We start from the raw sequence: 21,858 nt of genomic DNA, 5'->3' as shown, positions 1-21,858 counted from the left end.
ACATCACCCTATCTGACACTCCTTTTACCTCCAGGACATTCTTAACCAACTCCTCCTACTCCGTTTCTCTTCACATTTCCACCATGATGGAACAACTTGAACCCTGCTCCGAAACTTCTAGCCTTGCTACCTTTCCACCTGGTCTCCTGGACACACAGTATGTCTACCTTCCTCCTCTGCATCATGTCAACCAACTCTCTACGTTTTCCTGTCAAAGTTCCAACATTCAAAGTCCCTACTCTTAGTTCTAGGTTCTTGGCACTCATCTTCTCTCTCTTCTTACGGGCACATCTTCCTCCTCTCCTGAAGGATCTCCTGATCCTTAATTCGCATCGAAGAAGTACTAAGAAATATACCACGTCAAATTGGTGAAAAAGTACCTTCTTGTCAGGGAAATGGTGACATGACATGATGATATGTACTCATGATTCTTCTTTTTTTCATCCCTCCCTGTGCCAACAGCGTCCTCACCATCACTGACAGGATGGGAAACACCATGGATTTCCCAGGAGAATCACTCAGTCTGACCGCGCCTTCCTTGGCTCTGTCCATGATCGACGTGCATCCCGACAGATTTGGCGGCCTAACCTTCGGGGCGTCCTCCCTGACATCATTCCAGGAACCTCAAGTAATTCACTCTCATTGCTTCATGAGTGTCATATGACTTGTCATCCAGGAAGTGCAATGAGCACTTACTGCTCTTCTTTTTGTTATTTAGGTTTTTGTCAACCAGAGTTTTGAGGGTAAACCGATCTCAGGTGCAAATGTGACCATCTCTCTGCCCGCTGCTCTCCAAAACTTCCTTCCACCTGGAGAGAGAAGTAAAACTCGAATCCAGTTCCAGTTTTACGGAACACAAGACCTCTTCCAGGTACGCCAATGAAAATCGAGTTCCAAAGCAGCGTAACGCTCTTGTTATAAAGAGGGTCTTTGACTTTGCAGTAGTAGTATATTATTATATATATATAGTAGTATATTTGCAGTAGAATCCTCAAAAACATTGAGAGCTGGTGTTTTTTTTGCTCAGTCCTTCAAAACAGAAGCATTCATTTTTAAGGCTCTACTTCAAAAATGCTAGTCAAATATCTTTTATATTTGACAAGCACTTTTGCTTTAGGTCCTTCAAACCACCAAAGCACTCTCTAAAATAGACAATCTTTGACTAGCATTTTCCCTTTAGCATTTCTCCAACGTACTAATTCCCGATACTGGCGCATTCATGATTCTCCATCTTCCAACTGTCTGTCAGTTTACAGCAGTGTTTTTCAACCTTTTTGGAAAATGACAATTATAAAGCTGTTTTCAGCAAAGTGTGTAGGAATCATTCATTCATTCATTTTCTACCGCCTTTCTGCCTCTCGCCCGAGGACAGCTGGGATAGGCCCTTTGGAGGCGAGGTGTCGCCTTCCTTTCTATATATTACTATGTGAAATCAGTGCACCCAGGAAAGAAGCACGACATGTTGTAATACATGTACCTAGTAGTGGATGACTCAAACAACCCAGTCCCATTGCTAATAGCGTTTATGTGACATGGGCCAGCACTCCTGAAGGCCATGGGCAGATTACATTCGTATGGCAACACAAAGAAGCTGAAATCTGATTGGACAGAAAAAGTCGACTACTGAAAGCAAATGATTTTCTGTTGGAATAAGTGAACACAATTTCATGGACAAAAAAACTAGAATTGAATTTATAAATGTAATGCTTCTGATTGTGTTTGGGCCAGCAGAGAAGTCTTGCTATCGGGACAATAAACGATCAAAACTGTAGACTAAATAAGAGCATGGCACTCTCTTGCTGTCTGCGGTATCAAGCTTTCAAACTTTCATTCCTGTCAGGTTTAAACCCCTACAACATTCGTAACACAATGAGAACATGTACATTACCCTAACAACTCATTGGATGAATTTCATGGACCTCTGTTTATGAATCAGCCTTTTCATATTTTCAACAGGACCCGCAAACAACCAGCACATCAACACACAGCAGCTTGTCGTTGAACTCTTACATTGTGTCTGCAAGCATCAACGGCAGCCATGTCAGCAACCTGAATGATGGCGACAGGGTGGTGGTCACGCTACGCCATCTAAAAGCCAAACAGGTGAGACCCCCGTCGCTTTCTCGTGACAAGAAGTCAGGATGAGATTTGAATAAGCTTGTCTGTTTTGTAGGCGGATGACAAGGTGCTGTGTGTGTTTTGGGATTTCCAGCACAATGGTGAGCTTGTTTAGCATCTCTCATGTTCAGTGATGTGTAGCATTACCTTTTTTTCCAGCTACGGGTAATCTAACGCGTTACGATTTCAAAACAAGTCATCTGATTTAAGTTACTTATCCACAGTCACTCTGCGTTACTATTTTAGCGGCGTCTGAATAAGGGCAGTCAGGATGGCTGCATTCATTTGGCCGTTTATTTTCAAAAACATCATAAGGCGTGGCTGCACGGCTGACGAGCGGTTAGCGCCCAGGCTTCACAGCTAGGAGACCCGAGTTCAATTCCACCCTCAACCATCTCCGTGTGGAGTTTGCATGTTCCCCCCTTGCATGCGTGGCTTTTCTCCGGGTACTCCGGTTTCCTCCCCCATTCCAAAAACATGTTAGCTTCATTGGCCACTCCAAATTGCCCATAGGTATGAATGTGGGGGGAATGGTTGTAAACCAGTCCAGTGTTTACCCTGCCTCTCGCCTGAAGACAGCTGGGATAGGCTCCCACACCTCCGCAACCCTCGTTGCCGTTAGAAAATGAATAAATGAACATAAGGCACTTACTGTCCACACAGAAGTACTTCCTTAGAACTCTTGTTCTACTCCCTCTTCCAAACGCCCGCTCCAACCCATAAGCTGAACCCGACTGCCCTCGAGTGTCCACACACAAAACAGCAGCTTGGAGCAACTCAACACTCCCAAGGCTACACTATTTTTCAGCAAATAGAAAGCAAACTTTCAACTTCAAATACATTGGTGATGTTGCAGGCAGCCGCTGTTAAGTAACTGAAAAAGTAACTAGTAATGTAACTTTGTTACTTTCAAATAAAGTAATCTGTAAAGTAACTAAGTTATTTTTTAATTCAGTAATCGGATTACTTTTTCTTCGTAACCGTGACATCACTGCTCATGTTTGCAAATGTACGTACACATGTGTTTATGTGTGTGTGTGTGTGTGTGTATCAGGTGGCCAGGGCGGCTGGAGCCGCTTGGGTTGTGAAACACGCAGCATTTCTCCTTATCAGACCAGCTGTCTCTGTGAACACCTGACACATTTCGCTGTGCTCCTGGTGAGTCTAATGTGTGCTTTCATGAAGGGAGGGCTTGGGGAAAATACATCAAACCCTTCCATTATATTACACACACACACACACTTTCTATATAGTTTCAAGTTTCAGTGCTTTTCAACCACTCTGCTGTGACACACTACAGTTTCTTCACAAAAGTCTTGTTGCTTATCCAAGCTGTAGGAAAAACAGCAAAAGCCGCATGACAGCAACATCAAGCCTTGTATTATTCATTGTTTTATCTTTTCATTAGGTCGGAAAGGTCAGAGTGTGCAAACATGCTACAAAAACCTCAGTAATGGACGTGTTACCATCCATTCTGCAGATCTATGGTTCACCCCCCCCCCGGATGTAACTGCAAGCCATATTTCTCCTAACCCTTTCTGCCAGCTGCAGGCCTTAGCAAATGCATCGCCGTTGTCTGTAAACTCAGGTTGCCCATTACCTTCCAAATTACAAGGGAAGGCAAATTCCTCAGCAGGATGGGCTCCTTCTCACACTCCAGCCTCCACATCAAGTTCCTGATAGAGAGGAAAGTGAAGATGCCCTAGGATAGGCAGGCCAGTCACCAGACATGAACATGAGCATGTTTGGGGTTTGATGAGGTAGGAGGCTTGAGAGATGAAAGTAAAGGATCTTCATGCGGTCTTCTTACCATGGCGCCCTGACTTTATGTTCTGAGGTTTTTCTCGCATGTTTGTGTTTTTCCAAAGGAAAATATCATTTCTACTGTACATTTAGTATGCGAGCACAAGCTGACCTTTCTGCCCGAACAAAATAAAACAAGGAATTATACAAGACTTCGAGTTGCTATAATAAGCATAATCTAGATGCGTTTACCTTTCATATAAGCCATTTTTAATTCCAAATGAGCACCAAAAAGAGGAGTTATTACTTATTGTTCCTACCACCGGGATGAGCGGCAAGAACTTTGTCAGGCACATATGTGCTGTGGGAAATGATCAATTCATTAATTCATTAATTCATTTTCTACCGCTTATCCTCACAAGGGTCACGGGGGTGCTGGAGCCTATCCCAGCTGTCTTGTGGCGAGAGGCGGGGTCCACCCTGGACTGGTGGCCAGCCAATCCCAGGGCACATATAGTAGACAAACAACCATTCACACTCACATTCATACCCATGGACAATTTGGAGTGTCTAGGCAGATATTGGATTGAAGTTATTGGGAGTGTAAAATGTTCCATATGGCTTTTAACACAAGACAAGTATTGTGCTTTTGCTGTGTGTCCATTTCAGGATGTATCCAGGGAACCTATCAGCGAAACAGACAGTCAGATTTTAACAGTCATCTCCTATGTGGGTTGCGGTTTATCTTCTATCTTCCTGGGCATCACGCTCCTCACTTATCTGGCTTTTGGGTAATGAATTTGGACTGAAATATAATGACTTGATTCCCAATAAGAGATCACTTCAAAGCTTTATGACCCATATCCCATCCAGGAAGCTGCGTGGGGACTACCCATCTAAGATACTCATCAACCTGTCAGCCGCCTTGCTGGGACTGAGCATGTTTTTCCTTCTGGACTCCTGGCTCTCGTCCTTTTCCAACTACAGCCTATGCATCGTTACCGCTGCCGTGCTGCACTACTTTCTGCTGGCCTCCTTCGCCTGGATGGGCCTGGAAGCTGTGCACATGTACTTCGCTCTGGTCAAGGTCTTCAACACCTACGTGCCCTCTTACATCCTCAAGTTCTGTGCTGTCGGATGGGGTATGACCTCAATTTGATCTATTCTCTCCACGTCTACAATGCCTCTGAATCCAGGCAGACAGCCGCCTCCCACTAAACATCTGTCGTAAATGTGCTTAATCTGCTCTTGAACGGTCCTTTTGTTTCAACACAAGTGTTGTGTCCTCACAGGTGTTCCACTGCTCATAGTGGGCCTGGTGCTGGCCATAGATAAAGATGCCTATGGCAGCACAGTGCCCACGCAGTCTGCCATGGCCCTTCATTCCACCGACCCTTTGTGAGGATTATTTCCAATAGCAAATGTGCCAAAACAGCAACACATCAACGTCTTCATACTGTACATACCCGTGCTTTTTGTCACACCTCCTAGTTGCTGGCTGCAGGACCACATCTTCTTCTACACAACGGTGGTGGCCTTCGTGCTCCTTGTCCTCTTAGGCAACACGTCCGTGTTTGTGCTAGTCCTGGTTCAGATCCGACGGATGGGTGCCAAAAAAGCCTCGGCCAACAGCCGTGGCGCTCTGAGGGACTTGAGGGCGGTGGCCAGTCTCACCGTGCTGCTGGGCCTCACCTGGCTGATGGGTTTCTTTTCTTTTGGACCTGGCAGGGTGGTCATGATGTACCTGTTCACCATCTGCAACACCTTGCAGGGTAAAGATGAAAGAAAACAAAGAAAAAGCTGAAATGTTGTACTCTCGTGTTAAACGATGAGACATTAAGATTAACATTAACATTAAGAAGATGAGAAGTTTTGGGTGACTCTGCACGCTCGGTTTTACAGAGTTCTACACATGTCAGTGCGACCCGGACTTGGTTATTTGGGCTGCAGATTGCCCGCTCCCAGTAAATGAGGGTTAGCGTTAGGGTTCGGGGACCTACGTATTCGGAACTCCTCAGGAGCGCTTGGGGGTGTGGCCAATCACAGCGACCCGCCAATCACTGGGCTACCAGCAGTAGTGCAACCATATCAAACGGTCCAGTGCTGGGATGTCCAAAGTGCAGGCCGGGGGCCATTTGTGGTGGACTGCCTTTTTTGTTGTTTTTTTTTTTTTAAATTGACCTTTGTCACTCGGTAAAAATACAGCAGCAAATGTGGAAAGAAGACATAATGTAAGATTGACGTGGTCAACACTGAGAATAATATGCAAAAACAATTCAACAACATCTATTGCAATGTGTACGCCTTGAAAAGACAAATCATGAATCATATATCATATGTATGAGATCCTGGGAAAAAACAGCTGAAGGCAAAATGAAATATTCCTCTGCTTAGACAAGACTGTCGATCAACTTGAAGTAAAACATTTGCAAACTAAATGAATTCCTCATCCTTTGAGTACAGAAGCTCAAACTGAACAGCAACAGGCGTATTGTCAAGATGGTCACAACTGTGTTTGCCACAGGCTTCCTCGTCTTTCTCTTCCACTGCCTAATGAAAGAAAACGTGAGGAAGCAATGGAGGGTGCACATGTGCTGTGGTGCTTTAAGACCGAGTGAGCATCCAGGTAAGTTGTCATAAGAGCATTTCATCAAGTCACACACGCTCCACTGACGTCTGCTTCCGTGTGTTTAGACGGGAGCCGCACCACGATGGCGAGCGGTGGCTGCAGCAAGGACCATCCTCTGAACCGGGACTCTGCGGCTTCTGTCAACACCTCCTCTCTCAGGAACATTTCTCAATCCAGCAGCCACAAGGCGGCGTAAGCACACCTCACATGTTCTCTGAATAAGCTTCTCCTTGCAGAAGAGAGGACATTCTGGCAAGGTCCAGTGTCATCTGTAGCTGTGAAATGTGTTTGTCCATGGGTAAAGCCTTCTAGCAAATAATGACATTCAAGTTGGTGTCCTTCTTAAAAGTACATGACATCATGTCTTTCTTGTTATATTACTACGAAGTTGACATTTCAAAATTCCAGATTCTGTAATAGATGTATGAACCGATGTAATAGATGTACTGTACCGTGGTATTTGTGTCATCAAAAGGGAATATCCTCCGATTTCAGCCTCTCATGTATGATTTTGTACTTTCCCGAGTCATCCATGAAATCAGAGCTATAGTGCTTGTGTTGGGCAAAAAGAAGATATTCACTCACACACACTTTTCTGATTGTTGAACTAAACCTGTTTACATCATATTGATTTGCTCCATCTGGGGCAGGGGTCTGCAACCTTTTCCATCAAAAGAGCCATTTTGCCTCTTCCAGTAAAAAAAAACAAAAAAAAACGTGACACTGCTTATGTTGTAAGTATTTTTAAAATGTTACAACCACATAATTCGACAAACGGCACTGCAGTAATATATGTATATAATACATAATATGCAGTATAGTACATCATATAAGTATAGTTATAGGTGGCATTGACTGTCAAAAGGCAAGGAGAGGCATTCTTTTCTTTTTTGTACTTATTCAGAAGTTATGTTTTTTGCATGTTCTCCCTGTGTGCGCGTGGGTTTTCCCAGGTACTACGGTTTCCGCGAAAACATGCATGATAGCTTCATTGGCGACTCTAAATTGTCACACACAAAAAAAAATAATAATAAATTGTCCACAGGTATGAATGCAAGTCAATGGTTGTCTATATGTTCCCTGTGATTGACATGCCACCAGTCCAGGGTGTACCCCGCCTCTCGCCCAAAGTCAGCTGGGATTGGCTCCCGTATACCCCCGCCACCCTAATGAGGATATCTGGTATAGAAAATGGATGGCTGAATATTTCCTGATTCATCATTAAACATTTGATATTCCCCAATTGCTACCGTACTGACTATTCCCTGATTTTTGTCTAACATACAGTACTCTTATTCACGGTTTCTTGATCAGCATATTTAGTATTGGACAATTCATGACCCACATACCAACCATTCCCCGATTTCTCAGTATGTTACAGTACTTTGCTCTTAGACTCACTGATTCTGCTCAATCCTCACTGCTCCCTGATTTTGGTATAATATAGCCATTCCCTGACGGACGGCCAACGTCCTGACCGTTCCCTGATGGATGGCCAACGTCCTGACCGTCCCCTGATGGATGGCCAACGCTTGATTCTTGACTCGCATCTGGACCTGCTAGCTAATCCCTGATTTTTGTCTAACATATCAGCTATCCCCTGATTTTTGAATACTTCTTGATTCTCAACAAACGTACCAACTATTCCCAAGTGTTTGTTTAACATACTGACTAATCCGTGCTTGTTGACAAACATGCTGAATATTCTCAGAGTCTTGTCTGTCATCATATACTGACTGTCCCTGATTTTTGACTAGCATACTGATGATTTCCTCTTATGGACTTCTGCATCTTGACTACTCCTGTGTGGATTTTGGTGTAGGGCAGTGACTCTTTGACCTACAATGCTTAACTCCGGGCGAGAGAGCAAAGAGTGTAATGTTCAATTGGATACCTTTTCTGGATCTTTGGTGACATTTCCCAGATAGATTTCCACACAGAAACATCCCATTGCTGTATTTTGAAAGGTCAACCTTCCACGTGTGGCCTCCTGAAAAGTTTAGTTATTTTTATTTTACCTTTATTTATCCAGGGAAGCAATTTGAGAACAAATTCTTACTTATAAATGCAGCCTGAAAATGATTTATTTAAAGCCCAGTTCTAAAACAACTCATTCACAACCACTCAAGTGTGCAGGATGACATTTCATTGTGTCTTCCTTATCTTAAAATCCCAGATCCCATTCTAATCAGCAGATACGATTTGTCAGTGTGTACAGGTTTTTGGACCTTTGAGGCCAACGTGTTGGTTTTTTTTTTTTCCACAAGAGTCTCGGGGATTGTGGATGAACTTGCTGAATGACATTCTGCTCATAGCTGTGTGTGTACAAGAGGCCTCACACGCCCTTCCAGTCTTACATACCAAATCTGAGGGATGTGTTTGGTCTTTTCAGTCAGGAAAAAAAGCAGACCTGCTGTTATTTTTAACCTAATAAATGAGCGGTTAATGAGAAGCCCGGTGACATTTTTTCCAAAATCTTGGTAGCTACTCATGTAGATAAGCACGTCAGCCTTTGCAGTCAAAGCGAGAAGCACTTGCTGGACGTCAGTCAGGTCAGGTAAGAACTGCTCAAGTGTTTTTCCATTTTCTATTCAGCAAAGTTATTTTTGTTACCGCATCTGCACCGTATCGTAGGTTATTTCCGTGACATTTCCATAACAATCTGCCGACTTGATCTGGCTTTGTGGAGTTTGCTGTGCCTTTGGTGTTACCCTGGCACTAGAAAATGGGATTTAATAAACTTAAACATTAATAAACATAATCCAGCCCGACACCTTTATTTCAGAAAGTGTTAATAGTACCAATTCAAGCTGGTAAAGGATTTGTTTGGGTCCACTGAGGAACTGAACCTTAATTACACAATCAAGCAAAATACAAACATTATTTTTCATATTGAAGCCGTCCTTTAGAACCTGCAAACACTTTACATTCTTTACATTAGGCTGAGAGATACACTCCCGTTGAAAATGGTAAAAGCAGTTGAACAAGTGCAAGAATGTACATTTTGCATGGTTGGATCTCAAGGAGTGGGTAGTTCGAGTTCAGTACAAATTGGAAATTCGAAATGTGACAAAATGATAAGTACATGTGATTTTTTTACTTTTCAATCAATATTCAATTATCGTAGTAATGCTACACCAGGACAATATGCAAATATAATATATTCATGGAAAATGATTCTTTCCTTCACTGGATGGGGAAAAAACAGTCCTACTGCCTGAACTTGAAAATTTGAAATGACTAGTTATGGTTGCGTGTCCCATCACGGCATATTTCTAACTTTAGTGAACTTGCGTACTCACGTACTCACCCTTTCCCATCCTGTCCTCTCAGCGAGACCATGGACGAACACGGAACAGACAGTCCAGTGGCCGTGAAGGTGGAGGGCCACTCTCGCTGCATCATCCTGAGGTACTTCCGGGGGGACATCGGGAGCATGGTGGATGCTCACTTCAGCCGTGCTCTCAGCAAAGTATGCAAGGCCAGCGCTCTGGGGGGCAAGGTGAAGAAAATACGCAAAAGCATTAAATTAGGTAAGTGAGCATAAAGTCACATTTGTTGACATTTATGGTGTTCCCCATGGATTGTACTGAAAATGATTTGGAATACATCGAGTACATGTAGTACAGATATGCTCATCGTCACGACTTATGGACCATCCATCCATCTTCCATTGCTTATCCGGGTCGCGGGGGCAGCAGTCTAAGTAGGGAAGCCCAGACTTCCTGGTACCCGGCCACCTCCTCTGGCTCCACCGGGAGGACACCAAGGCATTGCCAGTTCAGCTGTAGGACATAATCCCTCCAGCATGTCCTAGGCCTGCGCCGTGGCCTTTTCCCGGCTGGACATGTCTGGAACACCTCACCAGGGAGGCATCTGGACGAGATGTCCAAGCCACCTCAATTGGCTCCTCTCAATGTGAAGGAGAAGCGGCTCTACTCTGAGCCCCTCCTGGATGACTGAGCTCCACACCCCATCTCTTAGGGCGAGTCCAGCTACCCAACGGAGGAAACTCATTTCAGCCGCGATCACGCACCATCAATACACGTCTGGGTCTCCCAGGTCTGTCCGGCATCCTCCCCTGCCAGTCATCAGCTGGGGTGCTCCCAGCACCTCTATGATGGTCTCCGAGAAGGCCATGTACTCTGAACTGCCGTATATACCAATGACAGTCAGGACCATTTTCCCAACCCGAAGGCGTAGGGAAATGACCCTCCTGTTCACCGGAGATGACTGCAACACAGAGGCACCAAGGCACCAAGACTGGGTCTATTAATAAGCCCACACCACCTCGCCGCTTCTGCCCTGCAGCAGCTCCAGAGTAGAACAAGGGCCAGCCCCTCTCAAGGAGATTGGTTCCAGAACCCAATTGTGGGTCGAGGTGAGTCCGACTATACCTCGTCGCAATGTCTCAACCTCTCGCACAAGTTCGCCAGAGAAGTGACATTCCATGTCCCGAGAACCAGATTTGACCGCCGAAGACCAGGTCGCCCAGGCGCCCCGCCCTTGACCACCACCCAAAACGCAATGCAGGTGGTGAATATACGAGGGGGATATCCATATGGCTTCTTCTGGCTGGACCAGGCTGGGCTCCGCGGGTGAGGGCCTGACCACCAGGCGCTCGTCTGTGAGAAAACTCAAGTCAATCCAACATTCTGTGTATGTGCGCTGAACAACAGCGTACATATACCTGATCAATACGTCACAAAATAATAGCAAAGGCAACACAGGAGGGGTGCATGTTTTGACAAAGTTCCGTCATTTTGTGTGCAGAAGATCAGGAGTAGAAGAGTTATTTTCCAAATAATGTAACTGCTTGTTTCCCTTCAGAGGAGAGCGGCTCCTGTCAGGACAACGATGCGGAGCCTCTTCCAGTGTCAGATTGTCACATGACCTTGAAAACCATGGAGAATCCGTGCAGGCCGTGGCCCTCCTTCATTCCCAGGGCCAGAGAAGAAGCCTCCGGGTTGCAGTCTGCTGCGTATTCCACATCACCGGAAGACTTGAGTCTGACGGGGCAGCAGTATGCCACGTCCCTGCTCAACCTCCTGCACAGCGACCGCAGCGAGATGGGGCCCGGCGTGGCGTCCAGCTCCAAAACAGAACTGGTGCCCGGCTGGATGGTGCCCCAAGGATTTAGGGACTCTGTGGAGCCCGCAATAGGCTTTGAGTCTGGTGAGTCATTCAGCGACAGGCTACTTTCAAACAGAAATGTCTGGAGGACTGGCGTGAACCCTCGTTCTGTCAGATGAAACGCAAGATATTTGCATGCTTTCTTGCGCGTTTGGACATCCAAACTACCACAGTCTAAACCAGCTCATAAATGACCCACAAAAACAATGAAAACATCTTTGGGGGGCGTCATTGCAGTGACACGCTTTCTCATGCTATTCAATGAGAAGTTGTCTCAAAACCTTTGCTATCATTTCATCCACACGTTTGGAAGTAGTGCTGAAATAGATCGCTCACAGGCTACGAAAAAAAAGAAAACCTTGTCCAAAATGTGAATATTTTTTAATTGGACAAAAGGCAATGTCAGTGACATTAAGAATGTCCACGAAATGCTTGACTGACCCTAAACCAAAGACTAACTGATCAATTTCATTTTGGACTGGCACTGCACAGCTCCACACAACAGGAGGTGTCCTCGCTGGTCCACCAAGCCAAGCACTCCTCATCCAATGCCTTGCTGGCACCGCTTTCTTTCCCACCGTTTGGTGTTTGAGTCAGGACACCGTGTGCTAAGAAACCCCGTCTTCTCTTCCAGGACAACGTCTGGACAAGAAGGACTTGTACTGGTACTGAGGGGACAACGGGGACAGGAATGGAGGCTACGCTGACAAAGGTCATCACCACCACCAGCGGAAACTCGGATCATCTTCCACATGGCCGTGGTGTGACCATAATGCCTCAGCACGTCGTGGCTGCAAGCGGGGAAAAGAACCTGTTGTGCCGCTTTGTCTCATTCTTCTGCTTGACAGGACAGAGGAACTTGTATCGCTGATGTTTTCCTGCCAACTATCATCACCAGAACCTGGACCAGTATTACTCCAGTGCCAACACCGTGTGTACGTCACTACTGCATGTCTTGTGTCATTCATGTAAATATGCAAATGCTGTATTTTAACGCTCCACCTGTAACCTTCCATAACCTTTAAGAAGTGACGCCATCACTTAGAACTTGGCAGAGGAGTGGCCTCCAGGGGCCAAAGTCTTCAATAGCAAATGAATGTTGCATTTTTAATATGCTGGGTGTTAAATGAAATAAATGAGCTCAAACGGTCCCAAGCCATTATTGCATTCATTGCTGGTAATTGTCAGAAAAGTGTAAAAATAAGTCAACTACTGCTGACGTTCATATGCAAACCAAACTAAACCCTGATAAGTTCACAGAACTTAAAAATTATGTTTTAACAGATTACACGATAATATTTGTGATATTTTCAAAGGTTTTAAGTTGACACAAAACAAAAATTACATTTGCTGTTGCCTTAAATTGTCTCTGCCTCAATCTTATAAATATTGAATTTACTGCCATGTCCTCCAAATCTGATGTTTTATGGCCTCCAGCTCTCCGGCTAAGATTTCCACTTCAGCTTCGGCGAAGGTCTTCGGCTTGTCAGCAGCCACCATTGAGAAGAAGCCAGCGAAATGCAACAAAGTCTCATTAAGCATTCATGAGGTACTTAGCATGGACCATTCATGGTAAAATGGGGGGGTGTCCAGGGCGGGACCAGAGGTGAATCTAACCTCCAGGTGGAGTGGGATTCGTGAAGGGAAAATTGCGTGCAGGTGTGCGTACGCACGGCTTTACGAATGGGAATATTTTTAGGCGTACTCACACTATGTGTACGATTTCTACGTAACGTTTTCGAAACGACCCCCCCTGGTGTTCGAATCAGGCTACTCACAGGAAAAGGCTCTGGGAGACACCTCAGCTTGCTGGGTAAAGGAAGCGTCGCGGTGACCAGGATGACCGAAGCAGCGCTGGCGTCGACAATCAATTAACCGCAATGGCAAACAGCTGTGTGATTCCACCGGGTAACGCGGCTTTAACTTCCGCCAGCAGGAAGTGAAGCTTTCCAAAATAAGAGCGCACGACAGAAAGTGATCGCTCCTGTCCTGCGAACATGACGCTAGCATACCTGGTGGAGTCACGGCGTGCGGGAACACACGTGTGAAACCCCTTATTGTGTGTGTACCGCTTTAAGAAGAAGTCATATAACCGCCAAACTGTGTTTGTAAGGAAAGTAACTTGATGGCCAATTCATTTGTGAGAGAAAGCAGTCCCAAAGGACATGGGGTGATGATAACCATAGAGCTGGATGCAAGATGCAAGATCGGAAAGTCAAATCTGACCAATAGAATGGATTGCAAAGCAATTCCTAGGCCGAATGTGACAGAAACACACCGACCCCACGCGTGGCCTGACAGGATGACGACTTTAACTTTTGGCACCTGGACGGCAGGAGCGATGTTACATGAAAGTTTTACCTGCGTCTGGAAGAAATGACATGACTTTCTTCAGCTGCGTGGAAGATGCGAGCGTGACGTCAGTGGGAGGAAATGCACAGAAGAACGAGGATGGAAAGGCGTGGGGCGAGCGTGTGCGGGTCTGACATATCAGAGCATCCGGCGTCCGGGATGTCACATAACGCTCTTCTCCATCCGCCACCATGATCGATACGTACCACAGCAGCTCGGGGCCCCCGCCGCCGCCACGCCAACGTGGTCCTCCTCAGACCCCCGTCCTCAAGCCGCCGCCACGCGGCATGAACATCTTCATCGGTGTCACGCTGCTCCACGTCCTCGTCACTGTGGGGGGGTTCGCTTTAGTCTACCATACGGTAAGAACGCCAAGCGCCGCTCGGACCGACAGCCTTCATTCTTTTAGCCTTTCTTCAGAAGAGAAATATACCTGTCAAAATGTACTGTGTACTGTATGTAATATGTACTGTAAACGTACTGTATTTATTCCATTCCATTGCCACCATCAGCAGAATGTAGCAGAATGTTCGGAATCAGGGGAAAAAGAAATATGCATCAATTGATTCCACAGGTCATATTTCCAGCCCAACGACAGCACTGGTCGTTGCAGACATTGTCATCAATAATCATTTTTTCAATATGATTCTGAAGAATGCAGCATCTTTTTCCCAAGCCAAAATTAACCTGTAAAAAAAGAATTGGAATTTTCTTTTCTTTGGAATTGTCTTTGACGTTGAAACCATATTTCTTTGAAAAACACGAATGAGCTTGGAAGAAATACACAAGTAGAGTTCAACGATGCTGTCAGGACGTTTGGTGGGGGGGGGGGGGGATATCACATACCAAATGCGTTTTTGGAAGATGATGATACTGCGGTTGAATTGAAATAATGAGCAGTGTGTGTATTCATCATTAGATGGCGTATTTTCATAAGCAAACTTCAAAGACTAGAAGAACATCTCCATTGTTGGATGTGTTACGGCATACTGTACTACATACTGTACTACGCTGACTAATATTACCTATTGACTTCCTTATCCAACAGGAAATGCGGCAGTTATCTGAAGGAAAGGGTATGTTTAGCCTTCCCGTCTGTCAAAAGTGCTAAAAACACAAACGTTTAGCTTTTTTCTTCTCGTTTCCAGCTGCTTTTGGCGCATCAGAGAACCCGCCAAGTTCCTCCAGAACATTGGCTCGCATGCTGGTGGACAAACCATCTGGCTCTGTACTCAAAAGACGTAAGTACACTTGTGGTTCCGTATCTGGGCCCAACCACACATCAAAGATGTTGATTCTGGTACTTGGGTCATGTGACCAATGGCTGCCAACCACTTGATGTTATGACCAAACTCAAAGATTTCAAACCAAAACGGTAAATACGCTACTTTTTTACATTCTGGTCAGATTAAAACATGACAACCTTTGCCTTAAGAAAACAAAACGTGTGGTGGGCACACGGCCAGTGATGAAAATAAAGAAGTCAATCACCCAATAAACCAAAGAGAAGCGGATAATCAATATAATCAATAATATATTGTCATGTGCATGCGTGGCTGCCAGGAAGAGGGCTTCCTCTGCCGTTGCTTTCAGCACCGTGGCACATTTCTTCTTCAGAAAAAAATCCTTTTTGTCAATCACACAGTCTCTTTGTCTGCTTGGGTGGAGGCGGGGCTGCTAGCATACACACAGAGTAAAAGTCAAAAGTAGATTGCAATATATTGGCATATTTTATTTTACTTTTCTTAAAAGTAATGTTCAAATCGCAGCCCCAATCTTGTGTATCATCTCGTGACGCCCCAATCCAGATGTTTTTTCCAGCTTAGATTTCACCAAAAGCTGATCAAATATACCTTTAAAGAGCACACTTCTCTTCCATACGCTCTTCCTCCTGAGCAGCTGAACAATGTGAAGAATGTACATTTAGCACTGTTGGATCTTAAGGAGAGCTTGAAGATGCCAGAAGAAGAAATGGGAGGGAGAAGTTGGAACGTTGGTGAAAATGTGGATTGAATGTGATTTAGTGTCAGGTATTCCCACTGTCATCATCTCCGGATGGCAACAAGGTGGGATTGCTGAGCTGCATAAGCAAGGCCTCTGGCAGCCATCCGTTGCTGCTGAGCTTCTCCAAAACATCCTAAAACGGCAGGATCCCATTGGCTGTCCGTCAAGACACGGGACCATCCTGGGCCCCAATCAGACGGCATCTGCCAGAGAAGAAACATCTCCAAAGGGCTAGTCTCCTTCAAGGTTTGGAATCAGCAGGAGAGGACCAAACATGGGGCATTGAAAGGTAGAAGAATGTCTTCTTCTCCCTGGACGCTCCTGATGGCTTCCTATGTTACTGGCATGACAAGGAGGTCCCACCTGAGATGTTCTCCATCATCATCCTTCAATCCCATCATCCTTGGGTTCAGCTCTTCAACTTTGATCATCTGATGAACAGCCTGTTTCACTTCGGTGCTTCTTTGCAATAAATGACTTTTCTGTCACTCCGATTTCTTTTTCTGTTTGCATCCTTAAGATCCAACATTCCTGGTCTTGGCCCATTTAGTTTGATGCCTGCAAAGAAGTGCAGTGCAGGAAGTGCAATCTCAAGGTGGGTTTTAAAGGACTTGCCATTCCTCCCCCAGCAGGTTACCTCCGGTGGGACCTAAAGCACTCGGTGAGGAGGAACATCAACTACTACCACCAGAGCAGCTGGTTGACCATCCTGCAGCCTGGAGACTACTTGGTGGTCTCCCGGGTGACCTTCTCAAAGGGAGACCCCCATAGACCCCTGGCCAGCATGGTCAAGCTGAAGCGGAGCGAGACGGCCGAGGAGACGGTGGCCATGGAAGCCTACTGCAGCCTGAGCGGGACAGAGGACGGGTCTGGATCCATCCCCCAGATGTGCACGGCCTCGCAGGAGGAGGTGATGTCGTTGGAGATGGGGAACCGGCTCGGCGTGTGGGTGCAGGACCTGTCCATGGTGGACTACACTGCCACCGCCACCAGCTTTGGGATGTACAAACTTTGACTTGAACAAAGTGGACTTTGATCAGCTCCTAATTTATTCTTCTGTATTTACTATGTCTAGATTCTTGTCCATTTATTGTCTGGAATGTCTTCTAGAGGACAACCGATAGATTCTTGTCCATTTATTCTCTGGAATGTCTTCTAGAGGACAACCGATAGATTCTTGTCCATTTATTGTCTGGAATGTCTTCTAGAGGACAACCGATAGATTCTTGTCCATTTATTCTCTGGAATGTCTTCTAGAGGACAACCGATAGATTCTTGTCCATTTATTGTCTGGAATGTCTTCTAGAGGACAACCGATAGATTCTTGACCATTTATTGTCTGGAATGTCTTCTAGAGGACAACCGTTAAGATTCTTGTCCATTTATTGTCTGGAATGTCTTCTAGAGGACAACCGATAGATTCTTGTCCATTTGTTCTCTGGAATGTCTTCTAGAGGACAACCGATAAGATTCTTGTCCATTTATTCTCTGGAATGTCTTCGAGGAGGACAAGATTGTACAGGTGGAGATGCTTGATGCAGCAAGCGATGGTCCAGCATAGCAAAGAGCGGCGTAGAAGATGGATGGAAGGATATTCTACAATACATATTCATAATTAGGTGTGCAGCCTATGAACCTTTTGATCAAGGAAAATATTTTTTAAATCCACATTTTAAGCCATTACATTTTTTTATGTGTCATTATTACAAAATGTAGATGAATATTGTCACAGCATATTTGCAGCATATTGTTGATTTGTTGAAACATATTATTCCAACAATATTTTAGATGAGAAGCGGAGTCTTGAGGTGAAATAATGACTTTAAATTATTGAAGCAACAAACGTGACTACAGTAAATAAGATAGCGTGGATGAGATGCGGGTGTGCCTAATATTGTGGCTACATTTGGAAAGCATGCACCAAGCGAGCGGCACACCTCACGACTCACGACCGCTTGCAAAGGTCACACGCCCACAGGATGTGTGTGAGCGAGGCGTCTCACAATGGGTTCAAAGAAGCACTTCCTGCTTTAAGACACACTGTGGGGAAAACACTCATCACGTTCCACGGCAACCTTTCCATCTCCAGTGACGCTGCTCGTTAGAAGATGAGTTGTTTTAATACAAGAATGAGACGTTAAAGTACAGAGTGCTTTGAAAACAAGCAAGCAAACCAACAATAATAATAATCATTGCATAGAATTGTTCAAAGAAGACACAAAGCCCGCTGCAGTTGAGTGCTCAGTGAGGCTGCAGGGGATTGACAAAGTATTACTTTTACAGGAAGTACCTGAACACATGCTCCCTCGTACCCACGGTCATTATTCTTCTTATTATTCTTCAGCCCCCACCAATCCTGCTTGGTACATGTATGTCTATTGATCTAGCTCAGCGTCTGCTGACTGTACTTACTGTACAGCGTAGCAGTGAGGAGGCGGATGATTGCATCCTCGGACTCTCGCCGACAACACGCATTGGTCTGCAGGCTTCATGAAACACCTCCTCCTCCATGGAAGACCTCCAGTGTGCATCTATGAAAAGCTACATTTTCAAGCTCATGATTCATGCTGTCACGTCTGCGCCACCCGCAATCCCATTTAGGATTTCCTGCCTTTTTGCACCTCTGGCAGTGTCAGCACAAATAAATGGATAAACAATAAATAAATAATGGATTCAAAAATCCAAAAAGCATTATGGTACATATGTTATAGTTCTTGAATATAGATTTTTTTTCTCTTGGTTATCGTGTATGTCTTTAAAAAGAGCAAATGTTCCCTACCATACATGATAAGCACTTGTTATTACAATTGCATAGCGGCCCTGTTAAAAAGCCCCCACGTGCCATAACGGTCCATGTGCCACAGGTTTCCCACCCCTCTTAAGGAACATTCTTGCTGGCGGGGGAGAAGAGTATGAATTGAAAAGCTAAACACTATGAAAGTTGATTATTCTCATGTCCCGTTACGAGGGTCCTGGCAGCAAAAAGGGTAGAAATAGTTGCCATGGTAACAGAACCCAATAGCTTCTTGCTTTTAAGCTTAACAATGCAGGTGGGCGTGTCTGACGATGACATACAGTAGCATCCAATCGCAAGCAAGCTGTCCAGCTGGGAAGTATGCAGTTCAGGAGGTACATGGTTTTCATTGGACAGCTGACATGATGCTTGGGACATATGAAGGACAAGCTAGTCATGTCCTTATGTCTCTCGCTCTCTCTGTGTGCACCTAACACACGCGCGCACACACACACACACACGTGCACACACACACACGTGCACACTGGCTGGCTGCTGGATGTGTTCAATGACCAACCCCATCATCCCACGTGCAGTCGTTCTTCTGCTTGGCCAGTTTGCGGACCACCCTCTCCAGCTCTTTGCGGGACTTTTGCTCCTCCTCCAGGAAATGTTTCATCCATTTACTCTCCTGAAAATCACCCCATACACATACACACATATTATTATTATTATCATTATTATTAATTATTATTACTATTACTAACGTGCTAATGAACATTCATACAAGCTAACATCCTGTACGTAATAGCACAGTGATTGCTATCATTCATAGAGATAAACAATATTAGAAAAATGCTAACATAGTGTACGTAATAGCACAGTGATTGCTATCATTTATGGAGATAATATTAGAAACATGCTAACATAGCATACGTAATAGCACAGTGATTGCTATCATTTATGGAGATAAACAATATTAGAAAAATGCTAACATAGTGTACGTAATAGCACAGTGATTGCTATCATTTATGGAGATAATATTAGAAACATGCTAACATAGCATACGTAATAGCACAGTGATTGCTATCATTTATGGAGATAAACAATATTAGAAACATGCTAACATCCTGTACGTAATAGCACAGTGATTGCTATCATTTAAGGAGATAAACAATAGAATATAATACCTTTTTTAGTTCGTGAACTTCATCCTTTAAAGCGTACACCGCGTCCACCAAACTCCTGGCAGAAGACAAGTGGAAGAAGATATTTAGCACGTAGCATGTTGAGCATGTTGGAGCCGTCTTGCTCAGTGGTGGGTAAAATGGAGCTGATCATGTGTGTAAAGTTGATCCAAAAAGGAGCTGATCTGAGAAGCATGTGGATAGGCTCAAACAGAAGTAGAAGTGAAGGTAGAAGTAGAAGTAGAATAATTGTGCTTGATAGGTTGGATGCCTAATTGGTTGTGACAGTGCCACACAATTCCAACATTTCCATGAAATACAGCTGGCATGCTGGTTCATACTTTAGAAGTCTCCTAATTTGGTTTTCTGATGTCGTTTGTTTGATTTTCTGTCATTGCTTCCACACCCCAGTGGGTGGATGCGGGGCGGCTGGCGAGTGCACACGCAGAGAGGAGCAAACCAAGGGGCCTTTATCTATCTCACCACTAGGTGTGCACCAACAACATGGAAATGTAAAAATGGAAATAGATGAAAATGTCCGTATCAGTCTTGGAAGCAGGAAGCGATCAGTGTGGACTTTCAAAGTAAATATCATGCATCCCTAAGCAGCGCAGTGGAAATAGCAGACCCAAGGGGACAAATGAACGGAAACCAACGTGGCTTTCAATAAACAGGAAGTTGATTTAAGTTGCTGGTAGTGGCCCATATCTATGTAAGTAGAAGGAAACCAACATCTTTGAAAACTTGCTCAGTGAACTCTGCTATTTGTCTCACTCTTTCAGTACTTATGTATGTACTGTGGTACTTGTATTGCATCTGACACTGCCAATCCAATTCAAGGTTATTCTGAGGAAGAAACATCAGCGGTGTGTTGGTGTTCTTACTTCTCCTCAATAACCGTCTGCCCGTTGCTCTTCATCTCCTCCACAATGATCTTCTCCTCCTCTGGGAGGAGCACCTGAAGCACACACTCTTTACGAACTGCTGAAAACACAAACATACAGTAGCGTTCAAACATTGACGTGTGGAGCTATCAGAGTCACAAATGCCCTGGAGGCTGAACGTGCTCCGCCCTCACAGTCGCCGCTTTGACTCTTGAATGACTTGGACCATTTCTGCATGTTGTCTGAAAACCGTATTTTCTGGACTATACGTCGCTCCGGAGTGTAAGTCGCACAAGGCCAAAAATGCATCATTAAGTAGAAAAAAACATACATGAGTCGCACTGGAGTAGAAGCGACATTTTTTGTTGGTTATTTATTTTCCAAACTAGTTGACCAAAACAGACATTACATCATCTTGAAAGGCAAGTTCTAACAATGAAAGAACAGAACAGGCTGAATAGGTGTAAGACATGCTAACCCAATGCTTATTCAGCTACACCAAAAATAAACATCAAGAGAAAAGCTGTGTAATGTAATGTAATTTATGTAACATAAACACTTCTTTCATTTTTAAGTCGCAGGAACAGCCAACCTATGAAAAAAACGTATAGTCCGGAAAATACAGTTGAGCTGACAACTACTGGTTGAATGGGTGTCTGACTATGATTGACAGGTCAGCTGGGATAAGGCTCCATCTCTAACACTGAAGAGAATGGATAGGCATTGCCTGCCTGTACTCACCTGTGCTAGAGGAGTGCAGGCTGGCTCCTGTGCAGTAGGCCTCAATCACTCTCAGGATCTGAGCATCCTCCTCCAGAGCCACCGTGCCTGTGCACAACGTGATTGGCATTATAAACATTAAACATCCCCCGCCCAACCTAAAATGTTGTAATGGTGATGAGCAAAATAAGCCTGTCAAAAAAAATATCTTGCATGTGCGGCTTCCTGAATGCCAGGCACCGGCGTTATAGTTTGTAGAAGATTTAGTCGCAAGGTGTGCAGAGGCTGACATAGCCATTTAGACACGTTTCTCTCTTACATCACATCTCCAATGTTCACCAATGAATAGAAGGA

The 21,858-nt window shown here is 44.7% G+C and overlaps 4 protein-coding genes across 5 annotated transcripts in view; 3 read left to right on the top strand and 1 right to left on the bottom strand.

Annotated features, from left to right (window-relative positions):
* arhgef6 (Rac/Cdc42 guanine nucleotide exchange factor (GEF) 6) overlaps positions 1-21,858 on the bottom strand; it is a 49,689-nt gene that overhangs the window by 11,068 nt on the left and 16,763 nt on the right. Inside the window, exons 19-25 of one of the 2 annotated variants that reach the window (XM_058053121.2) lie at positions 21,526-21,612; positions 20,785-20,884; positions 19,904-19,958; positions 19,291-19,404; positions 9,801-9,980; positions 8,385-8,480; positions 5,328-5,625 (exon numbers count right to left, since the gene is read on the bottom strand). In XM_058053121.2, coding sequence (XP_057909104.2) covers positions 5,452-5,625; positions 8,385-8,480; positions 9,801-9,980; positions 19,291-19,404; positions 19,904-19,958; positions 20,785-20,884; positions 21,526-21,612 — 806 coding nt within the window. In that variant the 3' untranslated portion in view covers positions 5,328-5,451. Of the gene's footprint in view, positions 1-5,327; positions 5,626-8,384; positions 8,481-9,800; positions 9,981-19,115; positions 19,405-19,903; positions 19,959-20,784; positions 20,885-21,525; positions 21,613-21,858 lie in introns of those variants that run through there. The other variant, XM_058053184.2, reaches the window with a different exon arrangement.
* Positions 4,606-5,479, top strand: LOC131105396 (adhesion G-protein coupled receptor G6). Its single transcript, XM_078788527.1, has 2 exons — positions 4,606-5,003; positions 5,154-5,479. Exons 1-2 carry the CDS (start codon positions 4,715-4,717, stop codon positions 5,261-5,263), a joined length of 399 nt encoding a protein of 132 aa, XP_078644653.1. The 5' UTR covers positions 4,606-4,714; the 3' UTR covers positions 5,264-5,479.
* LOC144894903 (uncharacterized) lies at positions 10,045-12,989 on the top strand. The gene is made up of 2 exons (XM_078788528.1): positions 10,045-11,665; positions 12,258-12,989. Exons 1-2 carry the CDS (start codon positions 11,380-11,382, stop codon positions 12,293-12,295), a joined length of 324 nt encoding a protein of 107 aa, XP_078644654.1. The 5' UTR covers positions 10,045-11,379; the 3' UTR covers positions 12,296-12,989.
* On the top strand, positions 14,068-17,659 carry cd40lg (CD40 ligand). Its single transcript, XM_058053440.2, has 4 exons — positions 14,068-14,337; positions 15,024-15,051; positions 15,124-15,216; positions 16,609-17,659. Exons 1-4 carry the CDS (start codon positions 14,167-14,169, stop codon positions 16,992-16,994), a joined length of 678 nt encoding a protein of 225 aa, XP_057909423.2. The 5' UTR covers positions 14,068-14,166; the 3' UTR covers positions 16,995-17,659.

Source organism: Doryrhamphus excisus, linkage group LG23 (assembly GCF_037039965.1).
Source record: "Doryrhamphus excisus strain RoL-2023G ecotype Guam linkage group LG23, RoL_Dexc_Guam_v1.1, whole genome shotgun sequence".
NCBI lineage: Eukaryota > Metazoa > Chordata > Actinopteri > Syngnathiformes > Syngnathidae > Doryrhamphus > Doryrhamphus excisus.
Note: the sequence above shows the minus strand (reverse complement) of the source record. Positions and strands in the feature narration are given on the sequence as shown.